Below are 15,448 nucleotides of genomic sequence, written 5' to 3' on the forward strand. Positions count from 1 at the left end.
CATTTGGATTAGGGAACCACTAGATTATACCATTCCACGGAAGACTCAGGGGGAAGCATTTTAGCCACTTTCCTGGGTTCCACAGTATCGGAGGGTGTTCTGAGTGGGCTGTGATTAATTTCCAAACCAACCACACCTCTCCCCTCAACTCCCACTGCTTACTCTTTGCTTCCTAGAGGTTCGCTGCAGGCTGGAGACTTCTGGAGACCAACAACATCGCTGTAGAATTTACAGAGTCCAGTTCCCGGTGGACCACAAAACCTAAATTATGTGACTGGGGAAAGCTGAGATCCAAAGGAAGGGTTTGAGGAGGGGCTGACCCTCTCAAGAATAAAACCAGCTTGTATTTATTAAGTGTTAACTATGCGCCAGGCCCTCGTTGACGCCTCAACTCTATACGAAAAGCACTATTATTCCCCTTTTACAGATGGCAAAACCGAAATTTAGAGCGCGAAAATCATTTCCCCAAGGCGCACAGACTCCAGAACCCACGCTACCAGGTACAACCTCAGGGCTGCAGCGTCCCTTCACCTGGCCCCCCACACTGCTGCTGGGTCTAGGGCCTGAAATTCTGGCGCCCTCTGGGACGTGCTCAGATGCAGGGTCGCGAGCGCCAAAGGAGACCAGACTGCGGGAAGGGAAGGGTAGAGCCGGGAACAGCTCGGCCCGCTCCCCCTCCTCGGGGGCCGCGGCTCGGGAACTACAAGGCCCAGCAGGCAGCGGCAGGAGGCGGAGGCGGAGGAGGGACCAGCGCGGGTGGGAGTGAGAGGGCGAGCCCTCGCGCCTCGCCGGCGCACAGCGCTCGGAGCGCTCCTGCGGCCACAGGCGCGGCGGCCTCGGCGGCGGGCGGCAGGCAGCGGGAGCCGGGACGCCGGTGCAGCCGCAGGGCGCGGAGGAACCCGGGCAGTGCCGGGAGCTAGGCGGCCACGTCCGGACCGGACCGAGACTTCGCGTAGCGCATTGCGGCGACCTAGCCTTCCCCGGCCGCGAGAGCGCCGCTGCTGGAAAAGCCGCGGAACGCGAGGACTTTTCTCTGCTCCGAGCTCTTGGCGCCCCGCAGGACGCACGGTACCCGTGCTGCAGTCGGGCACGCCGCGGCGCCGGAGCCTTCGCGGGGCGATGGGTCCTGGTCTGCAAGGAGCGTGAGGCGCCGCCGCCGCGTTCCGGAGAAGGGGGGCGCAGGGTCTGGAGACCCCGGGCGGCGGACGGGAGCCCTCCCCCCGCCCCGCCTCCGGGGCACCAGCTCCGGCTCCATTGTTCCCGCCCGGGCTGGAGGCGCCGAGCACCGAGCGCCGCCAGGAGTGGAGCGCCGGCCGCGGGGCTTTCGCGACCCCGCCAGCACCCGAACAGAGCCCGGGGGCGGCGGGCCGGCGCCGGGGACGCGGGCACACGCCCGCCCGCACAAGCCACGGCGGACTCTCCCGAGGCCGAACCTCCACGCCGAGCGAGGTAAGAACCGCGGCGCCCCCGATCCGGGGCGGGCTTAGCGTCCCGAGCAGCCCCAGGCACCAGAGCCTCCCAGCTGAGCGCTTCGCCCGCCGCAGCCCAGCCGGGGCTGGCGCCTCCCTCCGCTCGCCGCCCTCCCCCTCCACCTCCCGGCTCCCTCCCCGGCAATCCGCGCCCCTCTTGGGTCTTCCCTCCCTTCCCTCCGCCCGCGTCGCTTTCTGCGCCCCCTCCCTGCGCTCGTCCCACCGCTCTTCCCGCCGCCCAACTTTTCTACCAACTCGCGCTCGGGAGCTGGCGAGGCGGCGGCGGCGGCGGCTACTTGGTGAGTCCCGGGAGGGACAGGCCCTGGGCGAAGGCGGCGAGGCCCGCGGTTTCCAGGACTGGGGAGGAGGACGGGAGTGGGCGGCGAGATGGGGTGCGGTGTGTGTGTGTGTGTGTGTGTGTCTGTGTGTCTGTGTGTCTGTGTGTGTGTGTGTATTGCATTCCACTCCCATCTCTTTTTGGTCCACTTTTGGGGATTCACCCCAATTCAGCAGGTAGCTTTGGGCTCAACGCTAAAAATCCGGGACATTCCTAAGTCCTTTTCCACCCCCGGGAAAGTCTGGGGTCCGGGTGGGGAGCGAGTGGGCGAGGGGGGATGAAATGCGGAGGATGTGGAGAGCGAGGTTAGCTTCTCTTGGAATACGTTTTAAGGAGGTGTCGTCACCAAATGGCTGAATCTGCTTGAGCTGAGAGCGAAAAACGACTCCCCTTTCCAGAAGGGGTGATCTACTTGGTCTCTGAAAGGGTCGGAAGTTTGGGGAACGGGAGGACGACCCGCAGTCTTTAAGCCGAGGTATGGGGCGGGGCCGGGGGCCGGGGCCGGGGCCGTTCGGTCCCAATCTGGTTCTTGGAGGTGGAGGAAGGGATAAGGGTTTTGTCCGGTGCGGTTCACTCGGCTGCGATGCGTGTGCTTGTCTAGCCCAGACCCCTCTGCGCCCCGCGTCCCCTCCCGTTATGTTTGGGGTTGCGAGAAAAGGAAGGCTACGACCCATGTCTGCAGAGAAATTTGTGGACGTTGTAGATGGAGTTCATATAGAACACCCCCTATGAGGCAGCCAGACACTGTGTGTGTGTGTGTGTGTCGGGGGGTGAAGCCTGTTTCTTGTTCTGGGCCCAGAAGCTATCAGCCCGTTTGAAAAATATTTCCACGGTGCCGTTCTCCCCTAGCCCTCCCCCATCCCCCTTTTCCAGATGTGGCGGCCGCATCTGGTTCCGTTTCACCCCACACGGGTACACCGCAGCCGCATTATTAACTTACCTCTTCCTCCCCTCCCCCTCCCCCAAATTAAAACTCGGATTTTTCAACTCGCCTTGACCACCTCCCTCCCGAACATTTCTGGAGACTTGGAGATGCGGCGTTGAGATTCAGGGGAGAAAAGAAAGTTCGCTTGGATCCCGAGTTATTTAAGATCCCACCAAGTTATTCGCCGCTGCTGGTGGGTGGCAGCGGTCGGGCTGCTTTCTGGATTGCGCAGAAAAGAGGCATCTTGGGAGATGGGGCCAAGGTTTTAGGGGATGGCACTTGAGAACGGTTCATCCGCGAAACTAGGGGGGCTCTTTGGCCGTGCGTCTGGCCAGAAGTGGCCTTGACGATGGAAGTTTCTGGAACCAAAGCATTGCTTTCTCTCCCTTGAGTTATAGCTGGAGCTGCAGGAGCGCCTGACCCGCCCGGAGCCCGCGGTCCCCTCTCGGCCGCCCCGCGGTGGCGTCACGCGCCCCTTCTTCCCCTCCCAGAGCGAGCCCGGTGCGCAGGGCCGGGGGCGTGGGCGGCTGTTGCCAGAGGTGCTCTCTCTGTGTTTTTAAGAACTGATTTGGGCCGCATTCCCGGAAACTAAAGTGGGACATTTTACCGTTTAAATAACGGCCACAGGTTTGAAAGCGGGGGTTGGATTGTCGAGTTGTGTTTGGTCATAGTCATTGAGGCAGGAAAGCGCCCTGTGGTCCCAAGTTGCGGGAGGGTGGGGAGAGTCCGGAGAGTTGGTCTCTTACCCGCTTCTTTCCAGTCTCTTTCAAATTGAAAACACTTCTCTGGTTTCCTTCTTTGGGCGGTAGTTTAGGAGGCTGTAATGAAATCGCACTTTCTCTAGACGTGGTAATTAAGGTGACTGTTTCCTCCGCAGATGTGCCCTGCCCTTTGCACCTCCGGACCAGCGCTTTTTTTGGAATACCATCTAAATGGGAAAACCTTAGCCTTGAGACTGTTGAGCAGAAAGTGGCCATTTTCCTCCCTTTGGCCCGGGCTCCCGGTTTCCTCCCTGAGGCTTCTTTAAAAGCGAAGTAGCAGGACCCCTTGGGACCCACGTTGGTCTGGTTAATCACCCCCACGCCTGGGTCATACACCTTTCTCTCAGGACCGAGGTCTAGCAGCCTCTGCCATTGCCGGCCGTCTGTCCCGATGACCTGCCTCCCTAATGACTTGTTTACATATCCTCCCCCCAGTGGGTTAGGAGAAGCTTGGGGCTGCCCCTGACCCTCCCTCCGGGTGCAGGGTGTTTGGGGACAGGGAGGCTGCTGGGGCCTGACTCCAACTGGGAGGGTTATGAACTACATCAGTGACGAGCTCCTTGAAATATCTGTTGCATTTGCTCTTAGTCATAGTTGAGTGTCAGCTTTTTAATGAGGTTCATCCAGATTGAGAGCCACTTGGACCGTGTACTTTCACTGCCTGCTTTTCCAAACATGCCTGCAAAAGTGCTCATTTTCGACGTATTTTTCCCAGTGGGGATTCGGACCAGAGTGGGTACCACTTGGACAGTCTAAGGGTGCTTCTTTTCCTTGGCCTCTGGCCATGGAGGTTGTTAGAAAGTTCCATTGGGTGGCCCTTTGATAGCAAGGGAAGCAAAAGCTCAGGAAGAAATGGAGAAGTGACCCCACTCCCTGGGGGAAGAGGATTAGATACATTGGTGCATCCCTCAGGCTGGGCTGGCTTTATTCCTAGTAGACTCCAGAGGGCAAGAAAATTGAATTGAACACTGGATAGGCAGATTCAAGCCTTAGAGACCAAGGAAAATCCATGGGTTTTGCTTTTAGTGGTGTGCTCTTTGTTTTCAGTATTGACCTGAAACAAGACTCCTAAAATGAGAGATTTGCTCTTGTGAACTTGGGGTTTTAGCAGCCGGTTCTCCAAAGGCTTTTTTCTTGCCTCTGTTTTTAAAGTGTCTTTCATCAAAATGGCTGTTAGTTAAAGAGCATCCTAGCAAAGTTTGAGCCTGTTGCTGCTGGTGGAAAAGAAGTTAGAATTGATTCGTATGTCTTGTTCTGAAAGGGCCTCGCATCACTTGATGAGTTTAATTTCCTCCTGGGAAATTTGTGTCTTGCATTTGTCTTCCCCAGAGCTTTGTAAAAGGCCCGAACGCACCAGGGACTGGTGGAAGCCCAGATGCAGAGCTTTAGAGAAGATTCTGGTGTTTCCAGAGAGGATGAAATGTCAGACCTGGGCTAGGATATTTGTTTTCCCCTAAGAGTGCATCTACTTTAAACAGAAATTCTCTCCTCACCACCACCTCTCTCTCCCCTGCAGTGAAAGAAACTATGTTTAGGGCCCTCTACCCCATTAAATAGCACTCACCTAGATGAACCATCCCAAGTATTTGGTGGGGTTCCACTCATAGTACATTCTGTCTCCAAGAGCAAGATTTTCCTTTTTTTTTTTTTTTTTTTTTTTTGCGATGGAGTCTCGTTCACCTCTCGAGTTCAAGCAATTCTGCCTCAGCCTCCCGAGTAGCTGGCATTACAGGTGCACGCCACCATGCCTGGCTAGTTTCTGTATTTTTTTTAGTAGAGAGTGTTTTCACCATGTTGGCCAGGCTGATCTCTGTCCACCTTGGCCTCCCAAAGTTCTGGGATTACAGGCGTGAGTCACTGCAAGAGCAGCAGATTCATGTAGCAGTTCGTGTTTTTCTAGATTACGTGTAGCAGTTCGTGTTTCACTTACTGCTAATTTGTTTTTGTTTTGAAACGCAGTCTTGCTCTGTCACCCTGGCCAGAGTGCAATAGCATGATACTGGGTCACAGCAACATCTGCCTCTTGGGTTCAAGCGATTTTCCTGCCTCAGCCTCCTGAGTAGCTGGGATTACAAGCATGCATCACCATACCTGGCTAATTTTTTGTATCTTTAGTAGAAATGGGATTTCACCATGTTGGCCAAGCTGGTCTTCAACTCCTGACCTCAAGTGATCCACTGGCCTTGACCTCCCCAAATGCTGAGATTACAGGCGTGAGCCGCCATGCCCAACCACTTACTGCTAATTTTTTATATACCTCTACTCCCAAGTACATTTGGACAAATTTTTTTTTTTTTAACAGAGACTCAAAAGATTCGCATTTTCCTTGGACCAACTAAAATTTTGCAAGCTGAGCTAAATAACTTTCTCCGTATGTTATTAAGTACTTACCCCCTACCCTCTCAACATACGAGTAGAGAACGCTCACTTTGGGGAAAAGCAACCATTTCTGCTAAGAAATAAGTCTTATTCCCATTTGAAGGGATTAATGTTTTGTGCTACTTCCTCAATTCTGAAGAACCAAGTTGTCTAGAAATTTTCTCAGTGTTCCTTGGACTAGAGTTTGGCTGGTTAACAAGAGGTACTAGCTAATTGCTTTTCTCTGATACTCTCGGCCTCACTTCTGGAGGAGGATCTGTGTCAGTTTCTTCTCATCCGCCTTTTATTTTTCTTCATTGACTTACTCATCCAGTTAACAAACATGTTGGCATCTGCTGTGTACATACTAGGTGCCAATCGTGTTAGCAAAGGTTAGGGAGGCACAAACCCTGCTCCAAAGGAGCCTGCAGTTTCGTGGGGAGAGAAGAGAATGAACATAAATAGCATTCATATAATATGACCTAAGCACCACGTGAGAGGGGCCAGTAATGTGGTTTGCAAATTGGAAAGAATGAAATCCTCTAGCTAGAAGGCCCAAGAAAGTCTTATGTAAGAGACTGCTTCTTAAAGTAGGTTTCAGAGAAAGGGGAAGACCTGGCGTGTTGCAGAACAAGGAAGGGCAAAGAAGAAACTCTTGTACAGAGGCATGGAGGTTGCTTCAAGCTGTGCCGTCCTATAGAAATAGAACACGAGCAGCTGGGCTTAGTGGCTCACACCTGTAATCCCAGCACTTTGGGAAGCCAAGGCAGGCGGATTGCTTGACCCCATGAGATGGAGACGAGCCTGGGCAACATGGTGACACCCTGTCTCTACCAAAAAGTACACAAAATAGACAAGCGTTCTAATTGTACTGGTAGCTATTCACCTATTCAGGGGGCTGAGGTGGGAGGATCACTTGAGCCTGGTAAGCAGAGGCTGCAATGAGCTGTGATTGCATCACTACTCTCCAGCCTGGGGGACAGAGGAAGACCCTGTTTAAAAAAAAAAAAAAAAAAGCCGGGCTCAGTGGCTCTCGCCTGTAATCCCAACACTTTGGGAGGTCGAGGTGGTTGGATCTCCAGAGGTCGGGAGTTCAAGACCAGCCTGGCCAACGTGGTGAAACCCTGTCTCTACTAAATATACAAAAATTAGCCGAGCATAGTGGCTCATGTTTGTAATCCCAGCTACCCAGAAGGTTAAGGCAGGAGAATCTCTTGAACCCGAGAGGCAGAGGTTGCAGTGAGCTGAGATTGCGCCACTGCACTCCAGCCTGGGTGACAGAGCAAGACTTTGTCTCAAAGAAAAAAAAAAAAGAAAGAAATATAACATCACATTGAGCTATGTATACTTTCACATTTTCTGGAAGCCACACTGGAAATTAAGTAAAAAGAAACAAGTAAAATTTGCTTTTTAATTAACTTGTTTAGATTTTAATAATTAATTTAATGTAACTGTATTTCCAAGATATTATCATTTGAACATGTAATCAATATAGAAATTATTGAAGAGATACTTTACTTTTTTTTTTTTTTTTTTTGAGACATAGTCCTACTCTGTCACCAGGCAGAGTGGTATAATCTTGACTCATTTCAACCTCCACCTACCAGGTTCAAGTGATTCTCCTGCCTCAGTCTCCAGAGTAGCTGGGACTACAGGTGCATGCCAGCACACCCAGCTAATTTTTATATTTTTAGGTGGTTTTTTTTTTTTTTTTTTTAGTTTTTTATTATTATTTTTTTAGATGGAACCCTGTTCTGTTGCCCAGGCTGGAGTGCAATGGCATGATCTTAGCCCACTGCAATCTCCCACTCTCTGGTTAAAGCAATTGATTCTCTTGCCTCAGCCTCCTGAGTAGCTGGGATTACAGGCGACCACCACAATGCCTGGCTAATCCTTTCGTATTTTTGGTAGAGACGGGGTTTCACCATGATGGCCAGGCTGGTCTCGAGCCCCTGACCTTAGGTGACCCGCCTGCCCTGGCCTCCCAATGTGCTGAGATTGCAGGCATGAGCCACCACACCCAGCCAACATTTTTTTTTTCCAATAACAAGTTTTTAAGGTGCAATGTATATATACTTTTTACTTCTAGCGTATCCGTTAGCACCAGCCACATTTCAAGTGTGCAGTAGCCACTGTATGAGCCACAAGTATAGAATATAAGATATGAGCCAGGCGCGGTGGTTCAAGCCTGTAATCCCAGCACTTTGGGAGGCCGAGGCGGGTGGATCACGAGGTCAAGAGATCAAGACCATCCTGGTCAACATGGTGAAACCCTGTCTCTACTAAAAATACACACAAAAAAAAATTAGCTGGGCATGGTGGCACGTGCCTGTAATCCCAGCTACTCAGGAGGCTGAGGCAGAAGAATTGCCTGAACCCAGGAGGCGGAGGTTGCGGTGAGCCGAGATCGCGCCATTGCACTCCAGCCTGGGTAACAAGAGCGAAACTCCGTCTCAAAAAAAAAAAACGAATGTAAGATATGAAGATGGAGAATGAGAACTGCCTTTGAAAAGTTTGGAAGTTCCTGTCTTCCTGCTGCCAATTACCAAATCTCCTGAGAGTGCTATCAAGGAGTGACTCAAAGCACTATACAATAAGAATTACAAGTATCTTAATATTATGTATGAAATACAAATATGTAATTCTTTAAATTTGGTTAGTACTTAGGAGAGAACGGGCACGTTCACCCACACCACCCATTTGAGCCTCGTAACCACCTATGGTATAACTTCCTGTCAGTGGGAAACTGAGGCTCAGAATGGTTAAGTGACTGTCCCAGAGTACAGGATCATAAATGGAAGGGCATGAATTTATACTGTCTCCAGCAGGCAAGAATAAAAAGACTCAGGCTGGGTTCGGTGGCTCATGCCTGTAATCCCAGCACTTTGGGTGGCCAGGGTGGGTGGATTGCTTAAGCTCAAGGGTTCAAGCCCAACCTGCGCAACATGGTGAGACCCCCATCTCTGCTAAATATACAGGAAATTAGCCGGGCATGGCGGCACATGCCTGTGGTCCCAGCTACTTGGGAGGCTGAGGTGGGAGGATCACTTGAGCCTGGGGGTGGAGGTTGTAGTGAGTTGAGATCGTGCCACTGCACTCTAGCTTGGGTGACAAAGAAAAAGAATAAAAAGACTTGGCCAGGAATTCGTCAGCTAGTTTTCCTTACATGATTTTTGAACAAGATCTGACATTCACAGAAGATTTTTTTTTTTTGTTCACCATATTGGTCAGGCTGGTCTCAAACTCCTGACCTCAGGTGATCCACCCACCTCAGCCTCCCAAAGTGCTGGGATTACAGGCTTGAGCCACCTCGCCCGGCTCTTATAGAAGGTTTTTCTCTTAGAACTGGGAGAGCTGCAAGGTCACAAGGTCCATCCAGACCCACCTATCTCACCAGACACTGACCACCCCTTATGTTAGATCAGTACTCCAGTGAGAAGACTGCAGGCACTTTCACCCATGCAGCCCATTCAGTCTTCATAACCCCTGTGATGGAGGCAGGGCAAGTGTTTCAGCCCCCTCCGATGAGTGGGAAACTAAGATGTTGTGCCCCTTCTCTGCTCCCCACCAAGGACCTCTGCATGCAGGCGTGAATCCCAGGAGCCTGGCTGATATTGGAGAACTGGGGCGGGGGGAACCAGCTGCAGGGCCTTGGCGGATGCTGCCGTGCACACCTGCAAGGCTGCAGGTCACATCTGTCAAGCAGTGAAGGAAGGAAGCTGTTCCCGAGGGACTGGAAAAATTCATTAATTAGTAGAATGAGAAACTGAGGTGACGGAGGCAGTGACAGGGTCCCAGACGGTATATGGACTAGTGGTCTGTGTCATTACGTTTTTTTGCAGGCAGGTGGCATTGAGCGTGTGCCCACTTCTTATTCCGGAAGTTGGTACCAGGAGGCCAGGTTTCCTTAACATCCTTGTTTTACAAATGTCAAATGTGAGAGCCAGAGGGGTAGGAGAGGAAGAGACGTTTGCATCTTTTTTGGGAAAGAACAAGAGGGAAGCTGGCAGATGAATTTGAAGTGCATTGGCCAGGGAGCTGAGAGGGGCAGTCTGCAGCCAGCCCACACCTGGGAGGAGGCGGCAGGCTTTTCTGGGGACTGAGTGGCCTAGTGGAAACAACCTTAACCATCTCAACGTGACACCACTCTTTCCTGTTGGAACCTGAAAACTCGTTCAGTACTCTGGCAGTTACCATGGGACCTGGGTTTTCTTGGTCAGGTATGCGTTTCTGGGTGACAGGCCTGCATCAAGTGTATCTTTGGGATGTGGTAAGATGTGGAATGTGGCTTTAGGCGTATCCTCCAGCAAGTAATGCGTCTATCCCAGATCTGTGAATGTGCCCTATGCAGTGTCCTAGATGGCCCATCTGTGGTCTGCTTCCAAGGGTCTTTCTTTTATTTAGTTAGTTAGTTCGTTTTGAGTCCTGTTGGAGTGCAGTGACGCAATCTCAGCTCACTGCAACCTCGACCTCCCGGGTTCAAGCAGTTCTCGTGCCTCAGCCTCCTGAGTAGCTGGAATTACAGGCACATGCCACCACACTCAGTTAATTTTTGTATTTTCAGTAGAGATAGAATTTCTCCATGTTGGCCAGGCTGATCTCCAACTCCCGACCTCAGGTGATCCACCCGCCTCAGCCTCCCAAAGGGTTGGGATTACAGGTGTGAGCCACTGTGCCTTGGCACAAGGGTCTTTCTTTTGACCAACAGAGTTGAAAATCAAGGCTCTCTTGTTACCGGAGTTACCTTGGATTTGCCCTTATCTGCTTGGTTTGAAGAGATTGAGTTTGCATCAGATGGAATCAGGTTTGGTCAACCCCTTATTTACTTCCTCCTCTAATATCCAAAACCCCCTTATTTACTGCCCTGTAATATCCAAAAGCCTCAAGGCTCTATTACATGCTAGCTACATTTCCTTGGGTAAAGTACTTAACCTCTTTGAGCCTCAGTTTCTCCATTGCTTAAAAGGAATAATAATTCCTATCCCCCCCATTCCTCATTTCTAGTGAGGAATAAATGAAGTTTTCTAGTTCTAAGTTAATTCTACTTGGGGTATCCTTGTTACATAGTGGGTTCAGTATTCATTCCATTTTGTCTTTTCTAGTTCCTTTCCTAAATTTAGTAAAATGAAAGAGAAATGCTTACTTCTTTTTTGATTTGAAATCATTAAAACATTTCAGTAAGCCTTTGGAGGGAGCTAGCGGTATGGCCTGCGTATCTCACTGGCCAAGCACATGTGAATGAAGCCAGGAAGCCAGGGGCTTTTCTGCCAGCCAGCACTGACTCACTCGTGAGGGGCCCTGCCTGGCTCCGGGGAGGCAGGGCTGAAGTACCACATTAGGGCATGTTCCGGGGAAGTGGATTCTCTGAATAACTTGGATGGCTCCCTGGAGCATTTAGGACAGAAGCCACCTGGAAGGCAGAGATGGTCACCTCCACATAGCCCTGACAGTGCCCAGAAACTCTTGTCACTTGGTAAATGTTAACAGCTATGATCCGTTCTTTAAGACCCTGGGGAGTTTTAAAATTTACCGCTACAGACCAGAGAAGGGTAAAGGGCGGCAGATTCTGTTCTTTTAACTGGGGCCAGCGTGAGCCATCTTTGACTCCGTGCTTGCAAGAGCCCTTGATTGTGCAGTGGGACCTCCCAGGTCCCCTTGTCCCCCGCAACTTCTGGCCTCATATCCGTCAGACATCACTTGTCACCTTCTAGCATCAGGGAGAACTGGCTCCCTCCTGGCTCCACACTCTGAGGCTCTTTGTAAGTAGCTGGTGAGGGTTTTGTTCTCTCTGCAAGGGAGGCTGGTAGAACTATGGATGTGATTCATACAATTTTACAAAGAGAAAGTACCCACAAGGTCATTTATTTCAGCTGCTTCATTGCATAGGTCGGGGAGTTCAGCATCGAGTCCAGCAGTTACTAACTAGGTATCTCTGTACTTGGCTTCCATTTCCCAGTCCTTAGCTTGTTCCACGATTCCCCGCCACCCCTTATTTCTCACCAGAGGGACTGGTTGGCCCTAGATGGAGCGGTCTTTTTTTTTTTTTTTTAAGAGACAAGAGTCACCCTATCACCTAGCCTGGACTACAGTGCCGCGATCTTGGCCTAGACAGAGTGAAATCTTATCCTGGGGAGCCTCAGCATGCTCAAGCCCCCTGCAATTGTGGCACACTTTGTAAAGCTGTTTCCCACAAAGGGGCAGAGCTATTTGGGACTTCGGTGAGACCATTCACTTTGTAACACACACTACCTTGAAGCTTACAGGAAAACCTCATGTTGGTGTTCCTGGACTTGTAGATAATCTGCACTCAAAACATAGCTGTAGAATTGAACTAAAGCATCCCTTTGTCCAATTAAGACGAATCACCTCTTTTTTTGAAAAAGAGTCTTGCTCTGTCGCCCAGGTTGGAGTGCAGTGGCGCAATCTTGGCTCACTGTAAGCTTCGCCTCCCGGGTCCAGGCGATTCTCCTGCCTCAGCACCCCGCAAGTAACTGGGACTATAGGCATGTAAGCGTGTGCCACCATCCCTGGCTAATTTTTGTATTTTTAGTAGAGATGGGATTTTGCCATGGCCAGACTGGTCTCGAACTCCTGACCTCAAGTGATTCTCCTGCCTCAGCCTCCCAAAGTGCTGGGATTACAGGGTGCACCACTGCACCGACCAGGACCTCTAACCTCTAATTCATTGTTGGGGTAGGGTCACAATTTTCTTCTGGAAGCCTTAAGGAGTAAGTCCATGCTTTAAGCAGCCACCATGTGGCATACTTTACCTTCTGTTTCTTCTTGCTCCTCCCCTACCCAGACCCTCCTAACTTTGGGGTTTTTTTCTTTCCCCAGGGTCAGCTTGAAAAGGAGGATCGAGCTCACGGTGGAGTATCCATGGAGGTGTGGAGCCTTGTCACTAACCTCTAACTGCAGAACTGGGATGTGGAGCTGGAAGTGCCTCCTCTTCTGGGCTGTGCTGGTCACAGCCACACTCTGCACCGCTAGGCCGGCCCCGACCTTGTCTGAACAAGGTAAGGTGCTGGCGGGGGGCAGCCTGGACTCCTGGGCCACGGGAACAGTGTGGGCTGGGAGGGAGGTGATATGGTTGGTAATGTGGTCAACAAGGAAGAGGCTGCTTCCCAGATGGAGCAAAGGGCTCCCTTCCTGTAGGAGAGACTCTCAAAATACCTGGGCTGGTTCTGGCCTGGTTGTAAACATAACTGACTTCATCAGAGGTTGGGGTCATGAAGGCTGGTGACATCCATTTACCGGAGGTGACATGTTTGGGGGTTATTTATGCTTTTCTCTTTTTGAAGAAAGAATGTCTGATTGGGATCCTACTGTCACTCTTTAACTTAGGGGATATGGAAAATGCAGCTGGGTGGTGCAGTGGGGAGAGAATGGCCTTTGAATTTGGGGGTAGAACTTGGATCGGAGTAGAGGGGATGGTATAGAAGATGGGAGCTTGCTAAATAAAGACCTCTGGCTTCTAGAAAATTGTTCCAAAGCCACATCTTCACTCAGCATGGTGGGGTCACACATGTAATCCCAGCACTTTGAGAGACCAAGGCAAAAGGATCACTTGAGGCCAGGAGTTCAAGACCAGCCTAGGCAACATAGAGAGACCCTGTCTCTACAAAAAAGAAGTTAACTGGGTATGGTGGTGCACACTGCTAGTCCCAGCTACTTGCCACTCGGGAGGCTGAGACGGGAAGATCACATGATCCTAAGAGTTGAGGCTGCAGTGAGCTGTGATTGCACTACTGCACTCCAGCCTGGGTGAAAAAAAGGCACATCTTCTATAAGGGTCGGCAGTCATGGCTGCATGCCTGCATTTTTGGATCCTTAACTGTCTCACAGGCCCTGTTTGGGGGTCCTGCTGAGCAGTTTGCTTTGAATAGGTACTGTTTGAGGGATTTTGAAGTGATTGAGACCAAGGAAGTGTGATGGGGCGTGGAGACCTATGGCGTATTAGAAATTCAGAGCCATCATCTGTAACAGGAAGGACTTTCCTGACCACGGATGGGATTTGTGTAAGTTATGAACAGGGTCTTGGAGATTGCAGGTACATCATAGGTGGCTTTCAAGGGACTTTGAGAACTAACAAATGGGCATTTCTGCTGCCAGAGGACTGCCAGAGGACTCAGTGGCTGGTCACACAGAGAAGATTGACATACAGTGGGTGGAAGGTTGGGGGTGCAAAAGGCTGCCATTGAGCTAGTCAGGGACTCGTTTGAATGATGAGTGATGGGTGAGAATATGTGTCCCCTGGGTGGAGTTGGGGAGGGAACAGGGAAAGTTGTGTGAGACTTTCTAGAAGGTGCAATGGTTAGAGCCGGCATGTTCATGTTGCTGTCGGTAACAGAACTGAAGGCAAGATCTGAGTTGGAGCACGGTAGAGACCCAAAGTGGGAGAGACTGTCTGCTCAAGGGTAGTTTATGGTCCGAAGGGGACAGGAAGTACAGGGATAAGTAACACAAGGCAGACTGTTTAAACCACACCGTGGAATTACAACCAAAGGTGGTAGGAATGCAGATGAAGAGGGGAGCAGAGAGCACCTGAGATGGGCTTGAGTTTGGAAGGGGAAAATGAAGGGCCTTCCAGGTGGAACAGCATGAGTGTTCAGAGGCAGCACATATATGGTTTATGGAGAATGGTTTGCCTGATGAGTAGGAAGTTCTCAGAAGCAAAACCCAGAAAAATTGGATTGAGTTGGCATATGGGGGGCTTAATACCCTGCTAAGGAAACTATACTTAGGCCAGGCGTGGGTTATGCTTGTTATCCCAGTACTCTGGGAGGTGAGGCAGGAGGATTGCTTGAGCCAAGAAATTTGAGACCAGCCTGGGCAACATAGTGAGACCCTATGTCTACAAAAAATAGAAAAATTAGCCAGGTGTGGTGGCACATGCCTGTAGTCCCATCTACTAGGGAGGCTGAGATTGGAGGATCACTTTGAGCCTGGGAAGTGGAGGTTGCAGTGAGCTCTGATCATGCCACTTCACTGTAGCCTGGGTAACAGAGTGAGACTCTGTCTCAAAAAAAAAAACAAAGAAAACTAGACTTAAATGGGCAGATGCTGGAACTTGAAAAGTTTTGAGCAAGTAGTGACACGATCAGCTTTCAGAAAGTTAATTTGGCAGCTCAGTGTGGATGGCTGGGAGGAGAGTGAGGTGCACCTGTGTTTGCGTCCTGCTCTGCCACCTGATGGCTGCATTATTTACTTCAACAACTATTCAAACATGGTACACCAGAGTTTGCTCATCTGTAAAACAGGGATAAATAATAAAGGGTTATGTAAGGTGTTAGTAGTTGTTACTACTGCCACCGCTACTGCCAGAAGGATGAGGTTGAAGGTTGTTTTGAGTGCCTAGCTAGAGGAAGCGCGGGTACTGACCAGGATGGGGACTGGGAGATGATAAAGGAAGGAAATAGTAGTAAAGACACTACAGCAGGAGCATCTGTGGGTTTAAGTAAGTTGGGTGTCAACTGTGGGCGACTAGACAAAGATGAGATGAAAGTGTAAAGGGAGTGAATCAGAGTGGGAGGTTTGAGGGGAGTGGAGATTTGAATCTGCCAATTGTATACAGCGGGAAAGGAGTCCAAGAACAGTG

General features: G+C 50.7%; 1 protein-coding gene across 10 annotated transcripts in view; it reads left to right on the forward strand.

Annotated features, from left to right (window-relative positions):
* Positions 1 to 766: 766 nt before the first annotated feature.
* The window catches only part of FGFR1 (fibroblast growth factor receptor 1), a 62,594-nt gene continuing 47,912 nt past the window's right edge, over positions 767 to 15,448 (forward strand). For 8 of the 10 annotated variants that reach the window (XM_010348718.3, XM_010348722.3, XM_010348721.3 and 5 more), the window contains exons 1-2: positions 767 to 1,449; positions 12,688 to 12,866. In XM_010348718.3, the coding sequence (XP_010347020.3) occupies positions 12,776 to 12,866 (91 nt within the window). In that variant the 5' untranslated portion in view covers positions 767 to 1,449; positions 12,688 to 12,775. Of the gene's footprint in view, positions 1,450 to 1,608; positions 1,769 to 2,143; positions 2,282 to 12,687; positions 12,867 to 15,448 lie in introns of those variants that run through there. The other 2 variants (XM_074383866.1, XM_074383867.1) reach the window with 2 other exon arrangements.

The sequence above is a fragment of the Saimiri boliviensis genome, chromosome 13, assembly GCF_048565385.1.
Source record: "Saimiri boliviensis isolate mSaiBol1 chromosome 13, mSaiBol1.pri, whole genome shotgun sequence".
Classification (NCBI taxonomy): Eukaryota; Metazoa; Chordata; class Mammalia; order Primates; family Cebidae; genus Saimiri; species Saimiri boliviensis.